We start from the raw sequence: 25,766 nt of genomic DNA on the forward strand, positions 1-25,766 counted from the left end.
CCACTCTTCTTCAAGTATCAATCATAGTTACGACTTTTCTTGTGTCTTTTATGCGACTGTCAGCCTCAAGCTGTCCATCTCTTTCATGTGCTCCAATATGCATCCATGATTTATTGGATGTAAGGGCATTTCTATTGAGTCATATTTTGTTTTCTTCCGTTTTTTGTAATGTTTAAATATTTTTATTTCAATAGCATCAGCAATGTGCAGGAATTATGTGAATATTAAACACTTCTTTTGAATAATTTGTAAATGCCAACACAACATGGAAGGAAAATTTAGTTATCATGTAGCCAAACAATCAATCTTAAATCTCAAAGGTCTTGCTGTTCTTGAGTTAAGGCCAATACATCAAAATGAAAGTATTGGACATTTTCCCTCTCCTAAGAAAAATATTAATAAAAAAATCATGCACATTTATAGATCCGATACCATTCCTCTTGTGTGTCAGCTTTATTTGTTTCAATAGTTGACACCGCTAGGTCATGCTCCCCTACAACCTGCCTTAAGAGGCAGCAAAGTGTATAAGGCCAAGTAAAAAAAGTTTCTTGTCCTAACTTTTTTCAAAAATGAGGATGAGGGAATTTTTTTTTCCTTTTCCAAAACACCTTTTTCAGGGCCTAGATTTCGATGAGAATCACCAAATCGATTCTCGTAATGATTCTCATGATTCGGTTACGAGAATCAACTTCTCTCATTGTATCAAGTGCAATTTTGATTCTTGCAAACCAAGACGAAATCGTGGCCCTGTTTTTTGATGCGGCAGCAAAAATTGATATGGGCAGGGACAAGAAACTAATTTTTGTTTTACTTGGTCAAATTATTAAATATAATATACATACCCATGTACTGTTCCATTTTCCCTGTAATTAATTTGGATAAATTTTCCAAATCTTGAGCTGTTATTGTTGACTACTGTCTTTGCGTTTCCAAAGGCCTGCAAAAACAAAACAAAAACAAAATCTAAAGTGAGTTTGATTATATAATAATATAATAAAATAAACACACATATAATTCACCGCAACTTAATATCCATTTTCCTAATCCAGGTGCTGTAAAAAGAATATAGCACGAAACATAACAATGAGACAATGCAAGTATTTCACAAATACTAAAAACACTGATTTAACAATGAGGCCACTGAAACCATTAACAATCAATTTGCTACTGGTCTTAAATGACAAAACTAAATCAACAGTCTTACGCTACATTTAATTCCAATTAGCATGATTAGGCCATTCAATGTGATGTTTCAGTCTGCATTAACATTTACATGGACAGGTGGTATTAAACACCTGACATATTATTGGCTATTCCAGTTGAAATCCATACCCTATATGGAAGACATGACCTTAATCTCCCACACAGGGGGTGTAGATTTCAAATGGAGTCATTCAGGTAACCCCATTTAAAATTCACACTACCTGTGTAGAAGATTCAGGTCATGTCTTCCATAGGGGTGTCTGCATTACAACTGGAATAGCCCATTGCCAATGTTTTGCGTTACCCCTTCTAGTGTTAAACATCGACTTAATATAACCCTACAATGGTTGATCTTGTGATGGTAAAAAATAGGGGACAGCCATTATGTATGTCAGTTTTGCAAGAAATCCTAACCCTCAAAATGACAATATTGTATGCAACCATGGTAACAGCCGATTTGAATGAAATCATATCAATGACAATGTCACTTTAAATGACATCAAATGACAATACCTAATCCATCAACTAATTGTCTTCATAAAAACATAAATGCACTTCCTAATTTCATTTCCATTTAATATTTATCACCAAAATTATAGTTCAACAGCTCTTCATTTATGTCAAGGCCTCAACCAGGTACCGTAAGCTTACCTGGATAAGAGACAATAAAATAAATTTATAAATAAATAAATAATATAGTAGGCAATGGCAAACATTTAATTGCAGTGCAACCACCAGCTGTATTTCACAAAAAGGAAAATTCTTAATTAAAGGAAGTAATTAATCAACACTGTTTTAGACGATTCAAAGAAGTTAGTCTAATTTAGTATGGGTTCGGCTATTAAAAGGAGAGGAGTCCTAGGTCATTTGAGGTGATCACAAATGTTTGATGTAAGAGCATAGATAGTGAAGGAGTCAACTACAGATGCAACAAAATAACTACAAATGGCACAAAAATTCAACCGCTTCTCTATATTCCTGTGTGCATTTTTGTTGATTCTCTCTTTTTCCCAGGGATCTATTTGCTGTAGAGATAGTGATATAAGGATTAATTACCATAGCGATAGGTGAAAACAATTTTTGAATGTATTGCCCTGCACTAGATGTATGCTGTAAGTCTGCATCGCACCAGTGATAATCAAAGAATAGGCAAAAAGAAATTTCACATGATGCAGAGTTAATGTATGTTTCACTCACACCTGTACGATTAGTGTCTTCGAAAAGAGCATTATTGTGTTCAATCTACGATTACACATACAAACAGACATGACAGGTGATGAGTGCAGCCTACTTTTTATAGTGCAGGGCAATACATTCAAAAATTGTTTTCACCTATCGCTATGGTAATAAATCCAGTTACATCACTACTTCTAAGTACTGTGAATTGGAAAATGCAATGAGAAGAGGTCAATGACCAGTTAAGATGCTGTTCAGAAAATGCAATTCAAATTACATGTATAAATAATATGCCTGCCTGACATATGGCAATTCAGATAATGCATTACTAAGTCACTACATGTATTATCGTTTATATCATCATCATTACTATTATCTTGATCTTCACCAGCCGGCCCGCCCAATCATAATCATCATCATTATCATCATGAACATCATCATCATCATTATTTTTTTTAATCATAATCATTATCTCCAATCAACGGCATCATCCTTTTATTATTATTTTTTTAAATGCTATAAACATGTTATAAATGCTGTTTGGTTTTGGTCAAAACTTCAAAACAAATGTCAGGTTACAAAAAGGTCATGAAAATATTTTTAAAACGTTTAACATGAAAATTTTTTTAAAATATTGACAAAATGTTATTGTAAAATAATTTTCGGCAAACATTTTGTCAACTCCTAATAATATTATGTTAGAATGTTCTACATCAGATTTTTAAATGTTTTCTGAATGTTATTAAAATGTTTTATTCCATTAATATATGTATATAACCCAACATTTATTACATACATTTCCTGTAAAGCATTTTTGGTTTGCTGGGTCCTTTTCATCATTAGAAATTGCAGCTTTAAATTTAAAGCAAATTAAAGGAGAGACAATGTTACTCATATTTTCATGACAAGTCTAGATTCAGCTCCAGTTCATTAAATGCCAGACACCAGGTGGCTGTGGACAGGTAACTTGAATTGACCTTCCGACTACCTGCATAGAGCTACCAAAGGTTAATTAAGGTCCATCCCTTGCCTTCCTTTGAAACATCAATTAAAAACAAGCTTGTCATGTCATTAAACTTTACAACTGACAATAAAAATTCATTACATTATCATGTGCACTATTAAAATTCTGTTCTCATACAAGCCCGACAGAAATATTTTGATTTGTTTCAACGATTGATAGTACTAGCAAAGTGTCGGAAATTAAAGCAGCGCAAAATTTGTCACTGTTCTGTATTTTCACACCGTACCAGCTGATCCAAATAGTTTGATGTATGATGGTTACATGAACAGGGATTATCCTATTACAAAGTCTCGGGCTATGACATTTTGAGTTATGCTACGACACAAGCACGCATTTAGAAGTCGCTGACATGTAAACAAGTCATTGATATGGATCTATTTTTTGTCACTTTTTGTTGATAGGGCATTCCTGCAATAAAATCAGCAAATTCTCCACACACAAAAATACAGTCGACTTTCATGGTTCAGCAAAAAAGAGAAATTAAAATGATACAAAACAATAATAAATTTGACATAGCTCTTTTTAAAGTACACAGCTCTTTTTAAAGTAAACAACTACAGCTGTAACCAACAGAGTAGCTGCAGTATGTGGACCTCGTGAACATGACAAGAGCGTAGTGCGAGAATTGCGCGCAAGGGGCGCTACCTCCCTGAAACATTCAATATACTGGTATTGTTGAATAAAATAACATTGTTTTGTTCATACTGTTGTACAAAACAACATTACCTGTTTTACAGCAATAAAAGTATTGGCAGGCTTTCTAGAAAATACTTATTTCAAAAAATAAACTCATTGTGTCACTTTAATGTTTTGAAACATGTTTTTCATTTTTATCAAATCAATTCTATTCCCATATATAGAAATAAGGGAGTTCGGTGAGGATATTGAGGTCTGTATATGTCACATTCATGCAACTATGTCATTTATCTCCTTTCACGCACATATATACAGCGATTTGTACATATGGGATTAGAATGTTCCTGCCCCCTAACCAAAAGATTGCAATGAAGTAATGTCATTTCAATTCTAGAAACTACTATCTGCAATAGCTGCCCTATAGACATTTGATAATTTCTGCATTTGTACATGTTGTCGCTGAAGTGACAAAACCTCATATCTCAAAAAAGGGAATCAGGAGAGCAAAAAACATTGCGGTCTTGAAAATGTAGTACCAATGACTGCCTTCCTTTAATAAGTAATGGTTTTTGTATGTGCTTTAATTTGCTACAGTCATGATGGTAATATAAACTCCAAACACATAGAAAGACACAAAAATGGAGTTATGTGGTTTTGATTTTTTGAAAGTTTTTTGCACAATTTATTTCGCTATACTGGCTGAAATGTGTACTGACAAAACCTCGTAACTACACTACAATTGGGAAAATAAGGTGACTGTGGGCATAGGCCTAGATCCCAGGGGTTAGGGGGATAAATTTCCCCAATCTTTTGCTAGGAGAGGATGGTCCATACAATCATCACCCCCCAGTGTTGATACCTGTTTGTAGGTTTCCGTCCAAATTAACCTCATACATGTATTTGGCCGTTTTAAGCCCCCAAAGTGCCCATTTTTTCGCATTTCGCGCAAATTTATTCAAATTTTACACCATATTTCCCCAGTTTAGCTAAAATATGACACATATGGTAGCTATTGCAGAAAAGGCTTTGTTGCCCTAAAACCCTCCATATTTCATGATACAAGAGAGTAAAGAGACACTCCGCTTCCAATGACATTCATCGTTCATGTTGATGGATATTCATGTTGTTTTATAATAGTTTGAGAGCAATCAAAACACATTGAACATTTCTTTGCATGAGACCACAAAAGAACATTAATGATTGTAGCTGATGGGGATATCGTCTGAAGAGAGATTCCACTATTACATTTCTTTCACTTTTGATATCGTTATTTATTTTAGATTGCCTAAAATGGAAGTGGGCGGGTTCCATTTCCCTTTTCTTTTATTTATTGTGACAAAGACTGCCATATTTAGTGTCTAAACACACATACAAATCTGACTAAAAAAACAAATATCTTCCCACGTAAAATATTGTTTTTCAACAGGAAAGAAAGATAAGTTTCAAAAATGTTTTATTTCTGTTGAAAATTATATTTTATGTAAGAGGCAAACTGTTTACCTTCTAAATACATAGTGTCTCATGAAAAGGGGCTCCAAGGAAATGTGACATTTTAAAATGTGTTTTCACAAATCATTTGGTATTAGAGTTGACAATTTTTATCATTTGCATTTAACACCATAATTGATTTGATAAAATAGTTTTGAAGATGAGCTCTGAAATGTATAAACATTAGCAAAACAAGATGTAATTTGGCCCTCATCAAGCACAGATCTTTGTCCCTCTGTGGCGCACAACCAAATATAATTGATAATTCCTGACATAGATTTTTATGTAGAAACAAAGAGACTAGAGTGCACAAAATATATGATGGCATCACTAGGACTTGAACCTTGCAATCAAGTCTCAAATTTAGTACCATTACATCGTCATAACATAAATGGTAATAATCAATGTACATTGAACCTGCGCATTAATAATTCTTTTCTAATAATGCTTCTGTGTAATTTCCATTTTAGTTTCAATTGCCAGTAGCCATACAAATTATCGCATGAACAATGAATTTCATAATATGAATCGTTAAATGTATTAAAATCCAAAATCTACATGTTGCCCTGTAGCACATACACTAATAGCATAACCTTTATCCATACTTCCAATTTTAATTAGACTAGTCTATATTTACATAATTGATTTTTTAACAAACACACATACAAAGATCAGGGTCTATGTTGTAGATCAACCCAATATCACCCAGACATATGTCAATGCAAGAGCTTTGTCAATGCATTTATTCATGAACTTCCAATAAGGGGCTAATCCATTTAAAGTCGGACCTCCCTCTGTCAAAGATTTGGGAAATATCTTCCATAGGGGGAGTATGGATTTCAAATGAAATTAGCACATCAACCAACTCTATTTGAAACTCACCCTTGTGGAAGATTCAGGTTGAATCTTTCTCAGAGGGTGTATCAATTTCAAATGGAACTGCCTAATGTGTTCATTCCATTTGAAATCCATCATCTCCCCACGGAAAATGTTTCCAAAATCTTCCACGGGGGAATGCGGATTTTAAATGTAACAGCCCAATATAATTAAACACAACCATTGTATGACTAAACCATTATGAATTACTATGACAAATAAAACATGATTCCTTCATGATCTGAGTATGGTACTAAATCAAGCTATCACAGTCATCATAATCATCTGGTTATAATCAACTATCCCACAATTAAGATGATATCAAATCCAAATGACTTTCCAGATTTCTTAAATCCGTCAAACAAAGAGCGCACATTGCACAGACAAGCACATAGACAGTGCATATGTTTGATGCCTGCCCATTTAGTAATAGTAGCACATTCATGTCATGATTTCCAGACATTCAATGCATCATCTTTCACCGCGAGTGCTTATTTTTTACCATAATTTGTGACAATTTCACATCTACACGTATAGTCACAGGCATTCTATGAGCTTTCATTTCCACATCACATTTGCTCTTATATTTGTACGGGAAGTGGTAGCTTAACACATGGATTAACAAAAATGCCTGCAATAATGAACATAGTACATTTGTACATTAAAAACATTTAATAATCATGGCCAGTCATATGTGCATAATGCATGTCTCATATGCCAAAGTGAAGTCTCATATGTCTAAGTGTTAGTGTGCAATTATATTTACTAGGTTTTGCGACCGTCAGATGAATAAGAAAACACTCAGACAATGTGTGCCATTATGATCTCATCCACAGTGGCATAGTCCAATAACATATATTCAACACTCACAGCTCAGAACTTGACCTCAACATGTGGAGTATGATTTGTAGTACCCGACATAAGCAAAGGTCATTCTATGAGTGTACAAACATATTAGGGTTAAAGAACTGAGTCCTGGCAATATGAGCATGTTTTGAGGTCATAGTAATATGAATAACAGAAAAACACTTGAGGTGATCTACATGTACATTGATGATTAACAGTAACACAGTAAGGTATCAATTGCACATTAGTGTCGGGGTGTGTGGACTATCTTCAGTAGATAGCAGCAAGTGCATAACACCCATAACACACAGTAGTTTAAAGTTAGATCTAATGTATTAAAATGAAATGCGAGGGTTATCTTCAGTAGATAGCAGGAATCACATAACACTCATAACACACAGTAGTATCAAGTTTAGATCTAATGTATTGAAAATGAAATGCGATTCTTATCTTCAGTAGATAGCAAACAAATACAAAATAGCATGAAAACACTGGTTATGCAGCACATCTGCTTTGCTTTTTGTTGTTTGCTTGTATTCACTCCCTGTGACAAATCATATATCGCAATGGAGTTCTGTCATTCATCTATTTTGGAATGATGCGCCAGTTATAAATATTCCACCCTGGGGATTCACTGTGGGGAGTGTCTATCAACTCATCTACCACCTATATGAAAAGCAATATGATATTATAACTAATAATGGATTGGAGCAAGTGGAAAGTAGGTGATGTCATTCCATAGATCTGCTTCCTGGAAAAAGTAAATGTTATCTTATTATATCAATTAATTGTATTGTAAACTAATTATATGTACTGAGAAAGAGTGTGTTAATTTTAAATACGGGACATGATATGATCCACTCAGACCATTTCGAAAATTGAGTTATTATCATTTTTACATTGATCAGTACTTACTAATTTTGACATACTTGGTGCCAATTTTGTCTGATTGGATTAAATCATGTCAAATATATTCAAAATATCTACTCAATTTTGATCATGTTATAAATAATAAAGTATAACTTATTAAGTGCACTGCTGCACTTCAGAGCTTTCCAGATCTAAAAATTGAGATTTATATTTTACAATTTACCCTTTCAATTACAAGTTTGTCTCGCAAAAGTGGGGAATCTAGGAACTCAATATTTAGGCATTTTGGAGGGAATGTTTACTTGTTTCCTCATAAATAAGAAATTATAGGAAATGTTGCTATGTACCTCTGTGCAAAATGTTATTTTTTCTTCCAAGTCTGATAATCTGATTACATGAATATATTAATTCTATCCAACAAAGCCAAATATCAATATCTGAAACACACACATTTATTTTAAGTACAAACCAAGCATTTACCAAAGCTGCTGCATCCCCCTAAGACTGCTGATTAACATTTCTCAAATTACAATTGGCACATATTTTGTTCCACATATTACATTTTTGCATCAAAATGTAGGGTCTTGACACACAAATTGCATCAATTAATCATGTTAATGGGCTGGCAATTACATTTACAGCATCTAGTGGATATGGTGGATGACATATTATATCTTACGGTTGTCTAACAGGAATGAGTCATCCGGTCATACCAACATTTTTACCCATCTGATGGGTAAAATACATTATCATAGATTTAACTAGGTCCGTGTACATATCACTGTTCCTGTATGTACACAATTCTGTAGTGTCAACTTTGATTGATATGATGCTTTGCTTCAGTTGGTCATTATAGTTCATTATTAACAAGTGCATGGATGGATATGCCCTCTTTCACTTGGTATGCTATTTGGTACATTATACAGATAATATCATGTGAACATCCCCAAGTGCTATTAATAGTACTTACACAACACAATGCCCCACCCCCACAATGTTTTTTAAAAAGACTGAAATCCGATATGAGCCGTTTCTACCTTTGAAATATGTATGCAAAAACCACACACAAAAGAGAACAAATAATGCTCAACCACAGTCATTATCAATTTTATTGAGTTCAGAATATCTGGAGCTTGGCTGATTTGATTCAAATAGAATGATAATCATCACGAAACAATGTAAACATTCAAACATGGATATCTGTCATTGGGCTGCAAAATTCACAGCATCAGAAAATGACTAAAAAGTTCAGGACATACATTGTTTTAACAGCTCCGAAAATTGAAACATGCACAGAGGCAGATTCAGGGGGCGCAAAGAGGGTACCACAGCACCAGCCATGAGCCCCTGTACAAAAATGTACATGTAAATTTGCAAAAATCATGCAAAATCCATCCATTTCAGCCAGTAATTTTACCATTTTTCTTTTTCTGGATCCACCCCAGATATACATGCATATGATACATTAACACCAAACAAGGAAATGTATCTCTCGTACCAGACTAGCATAGCAACATAATTTTGCATGCTGTAATGATCACAAAATAGAAACCTGGTATTGAAATCATGTAAAATGCAAACATGAAAGTCTGCCAGTCCACTCATATTTCATAGGGATTTATTGCATCTACAACCTCTATTGACAATGATATATATTAGGTACAGATCTAAATTGTCATCGGAGGTGACTCAAGTTTGTGCATGTTACAATTTCATTTTAATCAAAGATTTTTAGTCGATACATTTGTTTCTGTTTTTGAATACAGTTTCACTATTTTCAGCTACATTTGTACATACACTTATATACATTCTGCCCATTACAACAAACTGACATAAAAACATTTATTGGGGATACATTTAGGTATACATATAATTCACTAAAAATATGATTGATGCAACTATTATTATCAGTGGCTTAGAAAGATTTTTGATATTGGGGGGCTGACAAAATTAACATTTGTTGATGACACATTCTGGGGTGCCTGAAGGGGGGTTCCCCCTTGGAGTTAGAAAATTAATCAAAAAATACATTAAAAACACCCATTTTTCCTGGTTTATGACATTTTTTCACTTCACCTGGAATTATTGGGAGGGGGGCTGAAGGGTATTTGAGCCCTCACACCAAAATTATTGAGAGGGCTGAGCCCCCCCCCCTCCAGCCCGCCCCCGGTTCCTAAGCCTATGATTATTCCACCTTCCAGAAAACAATTTCATCCAAATTAAAGAGAAACAAAATGTAGACACTTAGACAGACATGCCATGGCAGAGAGAACCCCAGCAATACATGTATGTTTGAGACAATTATACTCTATATAGTGAAGAACTAGCTGAGACAAATATATAGTGATATGAACAAAATGCACATTTCCAAACAAGAGCTAGACATCTTAGAAGAAAAGCAACAATTATGGGCCATTACCCAAATGAATGACTCACAATAGTTTGTATCGAGAACTAAAAGGAACTGTCAAATAGCTTCCCATTTTACAAAAACCCAAGAGAAAAGCGAGATATCAGCGCTATTATTTTACCTGACAAAGTGAGAAACCTTTGTCCTAGTTATAAGAATGAAAATGTGCTCAGAGAAATGTCATGGTAGTTATTAGGCCCCTAGATGCGTGATGTGACTATACGTGCTATTCACACATTCATACGATTTTACCATCTTAAGATGCAGACTGTTATACAAATGGTTTAAGTAGGCCAAGAAACATCTTTGCATTACAAATGGTTAGTGAGAGAGGGATTTGGTAGCTTCACAGACAGAAGAATATACAGAATAATATATGAAGTAGGCCAAAACACCTCACCTCACACTAAATGGTTAGTTAGACAAGGCATTGTTTCGCAGCGAAATAATTTAATTAGGCCAAGAAACATCTTTGCATCACGAATGGTTAGTTAGAGAAGGATAGTGTACCCTTTCGCACAGCAGAATATTTGTATAACTTCCAAGTTGAATGCTTTTTGATGTAGATTTTAACAAATTACTCAAGGATGAAGATAACAATAGCATTCACAATGACAAGCATGTGATGTAATTACCAAAGAATGTCCTACTAACATTGAACTTTTTCTCTATTCCATAAAATGAATGTCTATGTTTCCTAAATGACGAAACCTTTCAGCAATGTATAATTAATAAGAACATGTGCATCAACATATGCATGTATTAATTATGGTATTCCGATTAGCCCTGATATGACGGTCAGTCACTCTGACTATTGGAATAATAGCTCTCTACAAGCCAATAAGATATCTAGATTATTACATTTCAAACAGAGCAGAGCAGTTAACCCCTGCCAATACCAATGTTATCTACTGAAGATATCACAATTGTCAAAAATTGTCAACATTGTTTATTTTTCATATTTTCATTTTTGACATTAGCATAGTAAGTATGCAAATGGGTCCAAACATGCCTAGTATTGGTTCAGCGGTTCTTAAAAAACACCTTTGTCTCCATAACCTTGATATTGGAGGAGTTTTGTATACAGTTTACATGTCAAGTGAAGTAGTAATGTAGAAGGCATGAGATGAGGAATATCCCGTGTAGGCAATTGGCACAGCTGGTGTTCATCATTCATAGACATTATATTAGTAGATGCTTGAGATTCATACTGCTGATTTACATTTATCTTCAATGTCTTGGACTCTTTCAGATGATGATTTATGGATTTGAAGAAGAGAAGATGGTTCCATTGAAGTTGGTATAATGTCTTTAAAGCAAGATGCTTCCATGATAGTTGGTATACGTGTCTCCCGTGTCGTCGACTCTTTCAGATGAAGAATAGCAGAAGGGAAGATGCAAGATACTCAGTTGGTATATGAAGAATCATGACCTTGAAAAGACAAAATATATGCTCCATAGAAGTTGGTACCAAATTAAGATGGAGAAAATCGCAAGGCATTCAGACGGATGAATGATGCGTAAAATGGTCTTGGACCATCATATTTGGTTGGGCATCTTTTTATAAATGCATTGATCTTCTGTAAAGTTATATAATATAGTGCATACATATTTGTGCTGTTTTGATTGTTTGTTTTCTATCCTCGAAACAGAAAGTTGAAGTTACAAAGTTACAGAGGCAAGTGTATTGAAACTAAGGTCATCTGAAATTTAATAGTTTGTCTCAAAGCCCCCGCGCACATTAGTAAAATCGCCAGCTTTTTGTGCGTTATTCCCATGGGATTGAGTAAATTTCATTTTTTCCCATGCTGTTATTTTTTTATCCAAAAATTCACCATACAAAAATCTCACGTCTGACATCGTAGACGTAAAAATAGCCCAAATCTCAATAAAATTTTCATCTTGAACACAATGAAATTATCCATTGAAATGAAATCCGTAGTGTATTCCTGTCAAAAAGCTTGTCCCAGTTTGAACAAAAAATTAAAGTAAAAAATTCATTCCTCATTAGGTTTTCAACATGGGAAGAGCTTTGAGACGGTAAAGGTGTTTTACCTTCTACATTCTACCTTCTGCCTTCTACCTTCTATCAAAATTTGTGAGTTATATATAGTGAGTTCATATATCATGTACATGTAGCACAATATATGGAAGTCTATACACACACCAGTGCCATTAAGTTACGTGATAAAATTTAAATTTCACACAGCATCATACATTAGCTAAAAATTCTCACATGTACTACAAATATTTAAATATTTCAACAGCAAGAAGAAAATAATAAAAAACAAAATATATAAATAATTTCTAGCTGAAGTCTACAAAATCTCCATGATCACCTTAAAGTCTGAACAAAATTATGACTATTGTCCCATCAATCCAAGGTCTCAAATAAATCCTCCATTCATCATTGTTCAAACCACAACATATATTTTAATGTGGTTTCCAGGCTGGCAGCATTCCCATCATGCAATGTAATGGGATCCATCTTATGATTATAGTAAAATATATATATGACTGATTGCTTCGGATATTCGCCGGGATATTCGTCTCAGGTCTGTGTGTGTAATAATGGCTGTATTCATTTTGATGCCATTGAAGTTCTCATTTAATACTAAACTGACATTTTATAGGATGGAACTGTTGACTCAAAATTTGAAAAGCTATTTGGCTGGAAGAATATAAACCATGTAATTAAGCAAAGTGGGGGTCATTTGAGATCAAAGGTCATGCAGGTCAAATGTCAAAACTGCTCTGATTATATTAATTGAATTGTGCATAATAATTCAAGACTTCAGCATCAGCATGTTTAAGTCAAAATTGCATTGTGGGATAAGTGTTAAATTAATTTTGCAACTTAGTATTTCCCCACTATAAATAAGGTACAAAGTGGGACACCAGCAAGCCATGAAGATAAAGTTGTTTGTTTCTACACTTCAGTGTAGTGATTTAAGGACATTTATTTCCCTGACCCCAATCATGCCAATATGCAATACAATAAATGTCCCCACATTCCTTTACCCATAGGCCCATACCTACATCCGTACATCTACACACCCACATCTTCTAACACCGGGCCCCCTCTTCATATACCCACATATTCAGTCCCACACCCACAACTACCATTCAGTGGCGTAGCCAGCCCGGTAGCCAAGGGGCATCCCCATTGTGAGAAGTATTGTAACCCCACCCCGTGGGGATGCTGGCCGCCCTATTTGTAGCCCATTTTTTACCATTTTCGTCAATGTTTCACCCCCTGGAAAAATTTCCTTGCCACCTGAAAAAGTGCTGGCTACGCCACTGCACCCCCCCCCCTCCACCACCACCACACACCTCAAATCAAACCGTCATAGCACTGCAAACCATTAAATAATATTAAGCCTGATTTGGCACAAGAAACATGTTATAAAATTTTTGTGGCCAACTCACCACACAAAAACTCACTGATTTGTGGTAGCAGAAGGTAGAATGTAGAAGGTAAAACACACTTACCGGCTTTGAGACAAACTATTAAATTAAGATGGCCTAAAAGACCCAACATTCTGGCATGCACCAGTGAATGCATCATACTTTGAAAGTCCCAATTTCAACACTATGAATTCCAAAGGTTTACTAGACCCATCAAGTTTTGACAAATCTTTTCCTTTTTTGTAAACCGCAAAAGTACACGTTTGTACAAGGAAGTTACTATCCGATATAAAAATAAACCGTTTAGGTCTACAACATTTGTGGAACAATAATACCAAGGTTTTACTTCCTTTGAAAATACGGAAATTATTTCTAGTCACAATATAATGGTAAACTTTACATTCTTGGGCACACACTCACTTCCATTGTTTGGGATCAGGAATAAGCCACCGTAGATATAACAATAAACACAATTTCCACATTTACCTCAAATTAAAAAAACACACATTAATATCACACTACATTTTTTAACAACAAAGAAAGTTTATGTTATCACTATTTTGATAACTTGTCAAAAATAAACCTTGTATGCAGGCCCGTACGCAGTGGGGGGTGGGGGGGGGGGTGCGGGGGTGCGACCGCACCTCCCCAAATTTGCAAAAGTATACAAAAATTCCCAAAATGTAAGAATTTGCGAGTGTAGCGAGGTTTTTTTGGTCAAAAAAGGTCAAAATTTGGGGGGGAAAAGTCCACTTTTCACAAAATTATCCCCCTTTGGAAAAAAAGTCCACTTTTTCAAAATCAGCACCCCAAAAAAAAAAAATCCTCATGCACGGGCCTGCTTGTATGCATATGTTATCACTCTTTTGGCAACTTGTATGCAATACATTCTAATCCAATCGAACCAAAGTTGGCAATTCTGAAAATTGAGTTATTCGTATAATTACTATCACTAACTTGCAGAGTACTATAATAGAGTACCTAGCAATTTAAGCTTACTGATGTTGATATCCTACATCCCTGGCATGTCGGGGTCCTTAGCATACTTTGTTGAAAACTTATTAAACATTCACATGTCCATTTTCATAGTACCGCTATACCGTATGTTATTTCTTGTTTTTTATAATTTGTTCTGCCTTCATCAATTTCAATATTGCCAACTTTGGTATGATTGTATCATATCATGCCGCATACCATTACTTACATACAGTGTGCCGCATACATATCAAATATTTAGGCCTACTCCAAAAGCACAATATGTGAACCGGTTAAAAAACTGTCCCAATCCAATGATGACATTCTTGCACTGGAAATAGAAATGTCAACACTCTTGAGACACAAGTTCACATACAGTTTATGTTCTCAACACTCAATTAGAACATTAATTTGTGTAATTTCCCTACATTGGTCATTGCCAGAAGGGTACAGACAGCAGTGAGGTAGCATTCCTGAATATATAGAGACTAGAGAGTTAAATAACACATGGTGAATGCTAACAAGGGTGAAATGAAGTGGGAGACGGGAGCCGTTTGGCCCCAGAATCTCCCCAATGGCCCCTGGGGACACTTTTCTCACAAAACTTGCCCCCTGGATAGTGAACCAAAAATATCAAATTTTAAAGCAAATAGTGCTTATTTAACCCATCCAGCATTATCAGCATATCAGCATAACCAGGGGCCACTTTTTTCTGCCGAAGTGGCCCCTGGTTCAAGCTCTCTTATGTTCACCCTTGAATGTTACTACATGTATTTTAATACCACCATGGTTTCAAGACCCCTGCAGACTGCTTTATAATCCTGGGGGAACAGGGTGCCCCCTACCTTTTGGCAAAATGACCCATTTTTTGTTCTTTGCAACCACTTTTTCAAAATTCGGACTGAATGCCCCCCCACACACACACACACCCACAGACACGGTCATGTCACATTTCAGGACAGATTGATGCTAATGTACATGAACAACTCACAAACAGCAATCTAAAAAGTTAAAAAGCTTACTTTTGAACTAACATAATGAATACTAATTTTTAAGCACTTTATTAAACATTTGAAAGGTTGATTGGGACAAATGCCAATCACATCTAGAACATTTTAAAGTGCCCCAGGAAGACAATTATTTCTCACAAAGAGAGAAATATCAGAATCAACAAGAGAGGTTGTAGAAGTAATTTGCCATGCTGTGTTTCCATGTTTATGAGCTGAATGTGCTGATCATCAATTTATTGCATTTAGAGCGGCACTAATATATTTAGATTTATTAATATGAACATCCTGTAGACTAATATTATATCATGGAATTCACTGAAGAAGAACAAGATTTAATTCAATTTTTAAAAGATTGAGGTAACCATGACGTCCTACATCCATGTGTAAGGATTTATTCATTATCAGCTATCTAAATTTGGTTTTGAGGACCAGTATAAGAGTCTGACATCAGGCTACAGCACACGCCTTGGAAGAACTGCAAATAGATGTGCAGACTCATTATCCCGTCAATATCATTATAAACCACAGCTTAACCCTAACCCGCCTGAATCCCGGGCCTGAATACTACAAAATACTACTCAGGTATCACACAAGAAACGCTGAAGATTACAAGATCTGTCTTACAAAAACAGAGTTTGCTAACAAAACAATAAGAACCGCCGGGCCAAGAAAATGGCATTCGATTGACAGATGCGCCAAAACGGCTACATCAGTAAAACTCTTTAGATCCCAAATTAAAACAAACCTTATAGAAATGTACACTTAATACCTCTTAGTTTGGATTTACTTATTTTTATTTTTCTCCTTTTAAAACAAAAAAATCGATTAAAATTAACTGATCTCTTAGCATTTATACTACTAGTGCACCTGCAGCTGTGAGAGCCCTGATGCTGTGAGAGCACTGGCGCTATCAAGTTTAAGCCCAATAGGGCAAAGTTTAAATTTAGCCCCTACATGACCTTTGACCTCGGTTGACCTCAATTTTGTTTTATGCATATATTCCCTCGTATCAAGGATTCCACCCACCAAGTTTGAGCCCGATAGGACAAAGTTTGAAATCCATGACCTTTGACCTCGGATGACCTCCATATAATGTTTTTCATGCTCCCTTCAGACGAAGGTTTCGACCCACCAAGTTTGAGCCTAATCGGACAAAGTTTGAAATTTGACCCCTCTGCAATGACCTTTGACCTCGGTCGACCACCCACCAAGTTTGAGCCCGATAGGACAAAGTTTGAAATCCATGACCTTTGACCTCGGATGACCTCCATATAATGTTTTTCATGCTCCCTTCAGACGAAGGTTTCGACCCACCAAGTTTGAGCCTAATCGGACAAAGTTTGAAATTTGACCCCTCTGCAATGACCTTTGACCTCGGTCGACCTCGATTTTATTTCGGGCATATATTCCCCTCGTATCAAGGATGCCACCCACCAAGTTTGGGCCCGATCGGACAAAGTTTGTAATTTTGACCTTTGACCTCCGATGACCTTTAAACCCACCCGGTCAACATGCTTTTGCCGATACCGATCCATATCCGAAATATCGCATTGATGCGTCGAAGCGCGGCGAAACGCATAGCCGGACACACAGATACACTTCGCTTATTATTTTATTAGTAAAGATATTCACAAAATGTCAGCTTTCTTGTGCGATATACGTGAGCAAATGTTATGAAATCCTAATTTGTCTTACACTTATATTCTGCATGTTCTTTATTCATCATTTTTTTCCTGCTTAGTTCGCTCTACGAATGTATGAAAGAGGGTGGGGTGTTTGTATGTATGTAATTGTATTTTATTAGACAAATTAAGAAACTTAGGCTAAGGTTAAGGGGTGCTTGTTCAGGCCTTTTTGGCCTTCTGAGCATCTCCTCATTCAAATGTGTTGTTTTGCTGTTATTGTATTGTTGTATTTTGAATGAAATAAAGATTGATTGATTGATTGATTGACTTGATATATGCGCTGTTAGTGCATGCATCCCACGTGGTGTGATGACGCAATCGCCCTAAGTGATATATAGGCACGGTTTCGCTGGCCAGCGAAGCCCAAGACCCGTGGCAAAGTGTCGCCGACCGAGTGCTTGGCATGCGAGGGGTCTCGGTTCAATCCCACCCAGAGCAAACAACTTCTTTCCTTCTTTTCTCTCTTTATTCTTTTCTTCTTTCCCTTCCCGTCGCCAAAAAGCCCTTAGGGCGTTAGGGTTAGGTTACCACTATCGAAACTCAGTATAGGCTTCCTTAACCCTAACCCGCCTGAATACTACAAAATACTACTTGATATATGCGCTGTTAGGTGCATGCATCCCACGTGGTGTGATGGCGTAATCGCCTAAGTGATATATAGGCACGCAGTTTAAGCTGGCCAGCGAAGCCCAAGACCGTGGCAAAGTGTCGCCGACCGAGTGCTTGGCATGCGAGGGGTCTCGGGTTCGAATCCACCCAGAGCAAACAACTTCTTTCCTTCTTTTCTCTCTTTATTCTTTCCTTCTTTCCTTCCTGTCGCCAAAAAGCCCTTAGGGCGTTAGGGTTAGGCATGGAATATAAACCACAGCTTAAGCACAACTTAAGCATGGATTTGAATCATATGTATCACTCACTATAGGATAATTCACTGTTACAATATTAATAAAACAATAATTAAACAACCAAAAAATAGTCCCAAACAAAAATGTTTGGTAGACTCATAACCGGTGCGATCTTACCTTTCCGATGTTGATTAAGATACTTCTTGCATCGATCCCGAGATGCGGAAAAAAACCAATAGTCATTTTGTCCCACATAAATGAATAAATAACAAAACCCCGATCCCCGGTGGACTCACCCAAAAGGTGACGTCACACCATATGATCATCCCTTATCCGACTTGGGATCCCCTACTCGGACCAAACTGGTAGGGGGTGGCCGGGGTCCGGGATAATCAACATCGGAAAGGTAAGATCGCACCGGTTATGAGTCTACCAAACATTTTTGTTTGGGACTAGACTCAGTACACCGGTCGATCTTACCGTTTCCGATGTTGATTAAGATACTTCTTGCATCAACATCTGAAAGATCGATCTAGCAAGTAACCGACGGATGGAGGTACAAGATTGGTCAGCATCTGATCAGGGATCGGGAGCGGTAACGATGGTTTTCGCGAGGTCAGAAAATATTTTCCCCAACGGTCGGGAAACAAAAAAGACCACGCGATCACAGACATAAACCTCCTTACTTAATAAGTTTGGTGGTTAAGAATAGCGACACTGGTTCTTACCATGCTGAGTATTCTGTATAGTCTGAAACCTGGTACCCGTACACCACCGTATTATGATCGCCCGAACCATGTCCCGGTAAACCTCCCGCCCCGTCTCTGATTACTAACGTAAACGGAAGTATCGTAGAGAAGGGCGAAGGTGGCTTCCGGGACACCGCCTGCTAGATCTCCTCAAGGGACAACCGAACGGTATACCCAAGATGATGAGATAGCTCGTGTCGAGTGGGTGGAGTGGGGCGCGAAACCTTCGCGATCCCCGGACCCCACCAACACCTGGACCAGCCATTGCGACAGCGGCTGGACCGAAAGGCTCTGTAAGGGTGATGAATGCGGTCGTGAGTCCCTCGCAAGGCTGTGTTCGGAAGAAATAGTGCTGCAGCGCCTTATCGGACACCCCAGCCTATCTTTGGCTTCAGCCGAACCTTGCCCAACCCTGGGGATTGGAGAGGGACGAATGTCGGTATGCACCGCGCCGTTCAGTAGTCACGAGAACAGAGCGCCCGAAACAGTGTCGCTCCAGTGTTTGTGAACACGGAAGCTAACCTCGAGACCGTGTGCAACTCAGCACCGCCGTCCAAGCCAACGCCAAACCGGAAAGCCATCTTGAGAGTTACGTATTTAAGCGTCGCTTTTGACGGAAGGTCAAAAGGGTGACCCTTAAAGTAATCTAAGACTGTGTTGGGATCCCTTAGGAGGATCACTTTCCTTTTTGGTAGACATTTTCGTTGAACATACCGTCGAGGTGTACGCTAATAAGGTAACCATCGGCTATGATAGTCGACCCGTCTCGAAACCTCGGTGAATGGAGAGGACAGCTGACTTATAGCTGGCCCCAGTGGCCCGCTGAAGTCTTGCTTGGAACTTTTCTGTCAGAAACTCCGGAACTAGCAGCACAGAGGCTCTAGCGGGAGAGCTATTTGTCTCATTGCACCAAGCGTAGTATGGAGCCAGACTCTGGCTATACGTGCACGGAGGGTAGACTTCCGTCTAGCCCCGGCGATGAGAAAACAGCTTCTGATGAAAAGTATCCCTCCGCTGCGTGTTCCCTGGTAAGGGCCATGCAGCTAACTGCAGGTGCTCTAGTGATAGACTGGGTACCTCCGCTCCGGGCATCCGGAGTAGATCTGGTACCTCGGGGAGTGCCAGCGGCCTTGCCGCTAGCAGAATGACAATGCAGTCTTCCCACCCGATCTTGGCCACCACCCTCATGAGTAGTGAGATCGGAGGGACTGCATAAGCTGTCATCCCTCCCCAGTCTATGGACAGAGCGTCCACGGTGAATGCTTGGGGGTCCGCGACCCTTGAGCAGTACACCGGCAGTGGATGATTGCGATGAGATGCGAACAGATCTTTCGAGGGGTGGTACATCCCTTGAAAATCGCCTGAGCGACCTGCGGAGCAAGGGACCATTCTGCTGGTCCCGACACCCTTCCTCGTGACAGATTGTGCGCGAGGATGCTGGTGGACGCCCGCGATGTGTATCGCTCTCATCGTAATCTGCCTGAACTTGCACCACCCTATCAGGTGTCGTGCATGCAGGCTCAATCGTGGTGGCCCGGAGTCCCCTTGTCTGTTGGGGTAGGCTACCACGGCTGTGTTATCCGTCAGGACAACGGTATGTGATTCCACGATCACCTCCTCGTGAGCGATGGAGGTTGATGTGAAACTCTGTCTCTATGGCCCCCATAGGCCCGAGACGGAGTCTCCGTGGATGTGGACCCCCCAGCCCGTTTTGACGCTATGGTCGTCACTACGTGACATACCGGGGGTGCAGGAAACCTGACACCCTGGGTCAAATTGGGCTGATGGGTCCACCACCAGAGTTCCTCTCGCGCGATCTCCGACAGCGGAACCGCGAGGGATATTGGGTGACGACTGGGCCTGCAAGCAGGCTAGAAGGTGTAGTTGGGTAAGCCTAACGTAGAAACGGCAGTACAGTACGAGGTCTACCATACTGGCCATTAGGCCTACCACCTTCATCCATGCCACAGCGGGTTTTGCCCGAGACTCGGCCAAGAGTCAGGCACACCGCACCATGTTCGCACCCGCTCGGGTGAGAGCACCGCTTGAACCCCTCCGTGAGGGTGATCTGGGCCCCTACAAATAGTGGTGTCTGCGTCGGGACCACGCTGGACTTTTTTGAGCTGATCAAAAAAAATCCAGGGTCCCGCACCCTACGGACTATCAACCCCATGAGACCCGTAGTCTTCAGTGGAGTGCGTCCGTATATGAGCCAAACGTCCAGGTAGCAACTGATGTTGACACCCCTGTGCTTCAGGTGCGCTGCCACCGCTCTGACCAAGAGTGTTAAACACCCTGGGAGAGATGGACAGGCGGATGGCGGTATCAAAACTGGTAATTTTGATCCTGTACCTAGAAGCGCAGATGCCTCCGATCTTGAGAGGCGATTGGCATATGCAGATAGGCGTCCGAGAGATCTAGCGATGCTGTTCCCATGCCCCTGATGGGGCAGGCTAGCACCGAGGCGAGAGTCCCCATTCTGAACCTCTTGGGCCTGAAGAACGTGTTCAACAGCCTGCGGTTCCGGATGGGGCCCCGTCGCCGTCTTCCTTGGAGCCAATGGCTCCAAGATCACCCGTAGAACGGGGGTAGACCGGACAATCGCCCGCTTCGTGAGAAGCTGTGTGATCCCTGTCAGTAGTGCCCGACGCTGGGGGCCGTCTGACGGCACTACTGTGGACCTCTGAAATGTGCAGACGAATGTGGGGAGACTGGGTTGCCAGTCTGTAACCCCCACTCACCACTGACCATACCCAGGCGCTCAGAGAGATGGTTTCCCACCTCTGGGTGAAAGCCATAAGCGGTCGTCCACTGGGAGATCCCCCTGTGGAAAAACCGCTGAGCCCCCCAGGAATGCTCTGCTTAGCTTCCCTTGGAAGAGCGCTTGGCTTGCCAGCTGTTCCTGTGCTACCCTTGCGCCTCCCAGAAATGGGTGCTGCAGAGGTAGTGGGCTCGGGTACTGTTGGTGGTGCACGGCCTGCTGAAGTCGGAGCTCCTACCCATGGTAAGGGCAGTTTCCGACCTCTTCAGAGTGCTCCCGTTGGTAGCTTCTTTGCACGGTCCTCCACCGTGGCGCAGAAGCATCCAAAGAGAAAAAGGACCCTGCCTTTCCATCGCGTTGAGCGATTGGAGTGGCAGGCCCCTCCCCCCGGCGCTGAGTGGACACCCTATGGGCTAGGCCCATGGAGCTCTCGTTGAGGCTAGCTGTTGGCACCGCTAATAGGCTCACCTCGCGGAAGAGCTCAGATGTTGTCTGAGCGTGATACGCTTGACGACATCTGGGTCCCTCTCGGATCCCCTCAGGTAGGTCCCGTGGTCCTCCCGCGTTACACGCAGAGGAAGCGTGCAAGCACGCAGCGTCATAGCTCTACTGAGCTCGACAGCCCTACGATATCTACCCGTGAGGTTTGCCGGGAATGAGAGTGCAGGCGTCCCCTGTGAGGAAGCAGCAGCTGAGCATCCTACTGAAAGGATCCCCTGGTCCTCCTCCATGGACTCCCCCTTAGGGGGTGTCCGGAGGAAGATCAGTGTTGTTGCTCCCCTCAGCGGGCAGCGGGGAAGGAGACTGTAGTGATGTCACTACCGGACTCAGCTTCCGACTCCTTTCCTCGCCCACAGTATCCGTGATCATGCTCCGATGATGACGGTAACTGAGGACGGGCATCTGAAAGCGGGTAAGAAGGCATAACCACTGTGTGGCTCGCCGACTACCTGCCAGCAGAAGAGGGAGTACTCCCGCAAGACCCTGAGGTATCCGCCATGGCACCACTGGGTCCGCATGCTCTCGCAGCCGTCGTCCTAGCGCTAGCAGCACGGGGCCTACCCTGATCAAGATCTGGGTTAGCCCCATGCCGGCTGGCCTGGTCAACAGCTGATGTTGGTACTGCGTGGCCATCGCTGGCGACACTTGCCACGGTGCTGGGCCGTGGAAGAAACACCCTGCGGCGGGTACCACGGGCATACCCGCCGGCAGCTGACCCTGAACGGGCCCGCCACCAGGGTAACCCCATGGTACTGCAGTACCAGCACCGCCTCCCCTTGTTGCCACAGAGACTGTGGCGACTAAGGCGGTGCTGCGGTACCGGTGCGGTATCAGCGTGGGTACCCGTGAGGGTTCCCAACTGTGGACCGCTGTACCCTCGCCACACTGCGTTCCCTGTTTGGGGGATCAAGCTGTGTGTTGGCGTGGTACCGGCGCGGTACTAGCGTAGGTGCCCGTGAGGGCTCCGGCTGTGTACCACTGTACCCATGCCTCACTGCGTTCCCCGCAAGTGGATCAAGCCGTGTGTATGGGTACCCGCTATACCGGCTGTCCCTTGGCTGAGGGAGCTTGCCTAGTACCACGGGTAGCTGAGCGCAGCATACCCCGATCAATCACCTCGCCACCTGAATAGGCAGCGTCAATCAATGGAGCTATGCCCTGTTGATTTGACAGTGATCGATCAAGAGAGGGTAATTGACCCATTGACGGTAATGGATCACCCACGCTCCGCTGGCTCTCGAGGACATAAGTGGGTTGTTGATCAGCTAGGCTGTTCAAGCTACTTACTGTACCCTCTAGAGCTTCGCCCAAGGTCGCTGTGTGTGGCGGACCACTCACGGCAGCTATGGGCGGTGCATAGCGGCTACCACTGAAGTCAAGCCGTAGCTCGTCTTTGTAGCTGCCACCGAATGCACCTGGGTCGCTGTCCCGTGAGAGACTGCGAGCCCAACCCCTGAATAATCGCCAGCCAGTCCCTGTGGACAGCCAGCAGCTATTCTAGGGCCCAGGGTATCACTCGGCGGTCCCGCCATGGAACGCTGCCGTGTGACAACCCCAGTTGGTTCTGCTAAGACTACACCCACAGCGTTAGCCGCGGTATCGTCTCTGCTGAACCCATGCATGCTAGGGTTCAACCCAGGCAAGCCCGGGTACCCTTGCATGCTGCCCGTCGCTGGCTACTACTGTGGCTGTTTGAGCCCGTGAGACATGCCTGCAACAGACGGGTGTCCTCCTGCAAAAAACCCGTGAGGATTTTCGCTAGAGGGCTGGTATCCTCCTGCTACAAAACCCGCTAGGGTTTTCGCTGGTGGTTACCGCTCTGCTGCCTGCTACTTTGCTCCGGCGTATAGGCAGTGCTTTCGCTGGCTGCTGAGGCTTTGGGCGCGCTAGCAGTCCCCGAAGGAACCGCCTGCTTGTCCGGGGACCGGAGCCCCTTAAGCAGACCTGCCATGACCCATAGGGGCTGTCACAGCAGAATCTACCGTATCGACTGGTATCCTCCTGCTGCAAAACCCGCTGGGTTTTCGCTGGTGGTTACCGCTCTGCTGCCTGCTACTTTGCTCCGACGTATAGTCAGTGCTTTCGCTGGCTGCTGAGCCTTTGACGCGCTAGCAGTCCCCGAAGGAACCGCCTGCTTGTCCGGGGACCGGAGCCCCCTTAAGCAGACCTGCCATGACCCATAGGGGCTGTCACAGCAGAATCCACCGTATCGACCTTACCAGTGCCCTTGGTAGATTTCTTCTTCGTCTTATGGCGATGACGGAGCCTATCCCAATCGTCAAGCTGGAACTCGGAGAGTCCTAAGCAAAAGAAAGACATCTAGAAGATCGTGAGCACTCCCTGTGGGTGAAACAGAGCGGGTGTGGGTCCCGCTCCGTCACCAGGGAAGGGCAAGCCGACAGGGCCGAGGCGGCGAGGAGAAAGGGAGGGGGCACTACCCCCCCAACACGCGACTCAAGCCCAGTAAGCAAACCTGAGCACGGAGGCTGGTCGCTAACGTTAGTGGTAAAGTAAGGACTGGCTAACTTTATTACTAAAATGTCAGGCGGGTCCCTACCAATCCCCACCGTATGAATATCTGATTAACTCGTCTTTATTGGACGGTAATGAAGACATAACGATAGAGTAATCACCCTAACATAGCAACAATAACCTACCGTACATGAAAATACAATGTGTATGTACAAACATCTATTGTAACTTACAGGCTGCAATGGTTGTTTTACGTGGGAAACAAAATGAATGGCGTCAACGAGCGGCCATTTTGAATTGCTCGTGTGTCCCGTATACAAACGGAGGCACGATATGTAGCTAAGTTTTGGATCGTTTTTGTCACTTTTTTGGCCAGAAAATGCCGTCAAAACTATCCTCAGCCGAACAATACCGGTTTGGTTTTACCTAAGGTGTGAAACTACAACCAGTATATCTCGCTTTGGTCGAGAAATTGATACACAGTGCTATGAACAATCGATAGGCACGCCTGTGTCAGTCGGAGACCAAGGAGGATAAGGATGATCATATGGTGTGGCGTCACCTTTTGGGTGAGTCCACCGGGGATCGGGGGTTTTGTTATTTATTCATTTATGTGGGACAAAATGACTATTGGTTTTTTCCGCATCTCGGGATCGATGCAAGAAGTATCTTAATCAACATCGGAACGGTAAGATCGACCGGTGTACTGAGTCCAATAAATATGCATGCTCTGACCCCAGGCTCTGACATCACAAGCAGGTCCTCGTCCTCTACAATTTAGAAATTTAGGTTCATCATCGAACAGTTAGTACTGCCCCACGGTCAGTCCCTTTT

At 41.3% G+C, this 25,766-nt stretch overlaps 1 protein-coding gene across 1 annotated transcript in view; it reads right to left on the reverse strand.

Moving 5' to 3' along the window:
* Positions 1–25,766, reverse strand: part of LOC140159570 (unconventional myosin-IXb-like) — a 152,133-nt gene that overhangs the window by 90,632 nt on the left and 35,735 nt on the right. The window contains exon 3 of the mRNA XM_072183061.1: positions 843–937. Within this exon, the coding sequence (XP_072039162.1) occupies positions 843–937 (95 nt within the window). The remainder of the gene's footprint in view (positions 1–842; positions 938–25,766) is intronic.

This window comes from Amphiura filiformis, chromosome 8 (genome assembly GCF_039555335.1).
Source record: "Amphiura filiformis chromosome 8, Afil_fr2py, whole genome shotgun sequence".
In the NCBI taxonomy this organism is placed as follows: Eukaryota; Metazoa; Echinodermata; class Ophiuroidea; order Amphilepidida; family Amphiuridae; genus Amphiura; species Amphiura filiformis.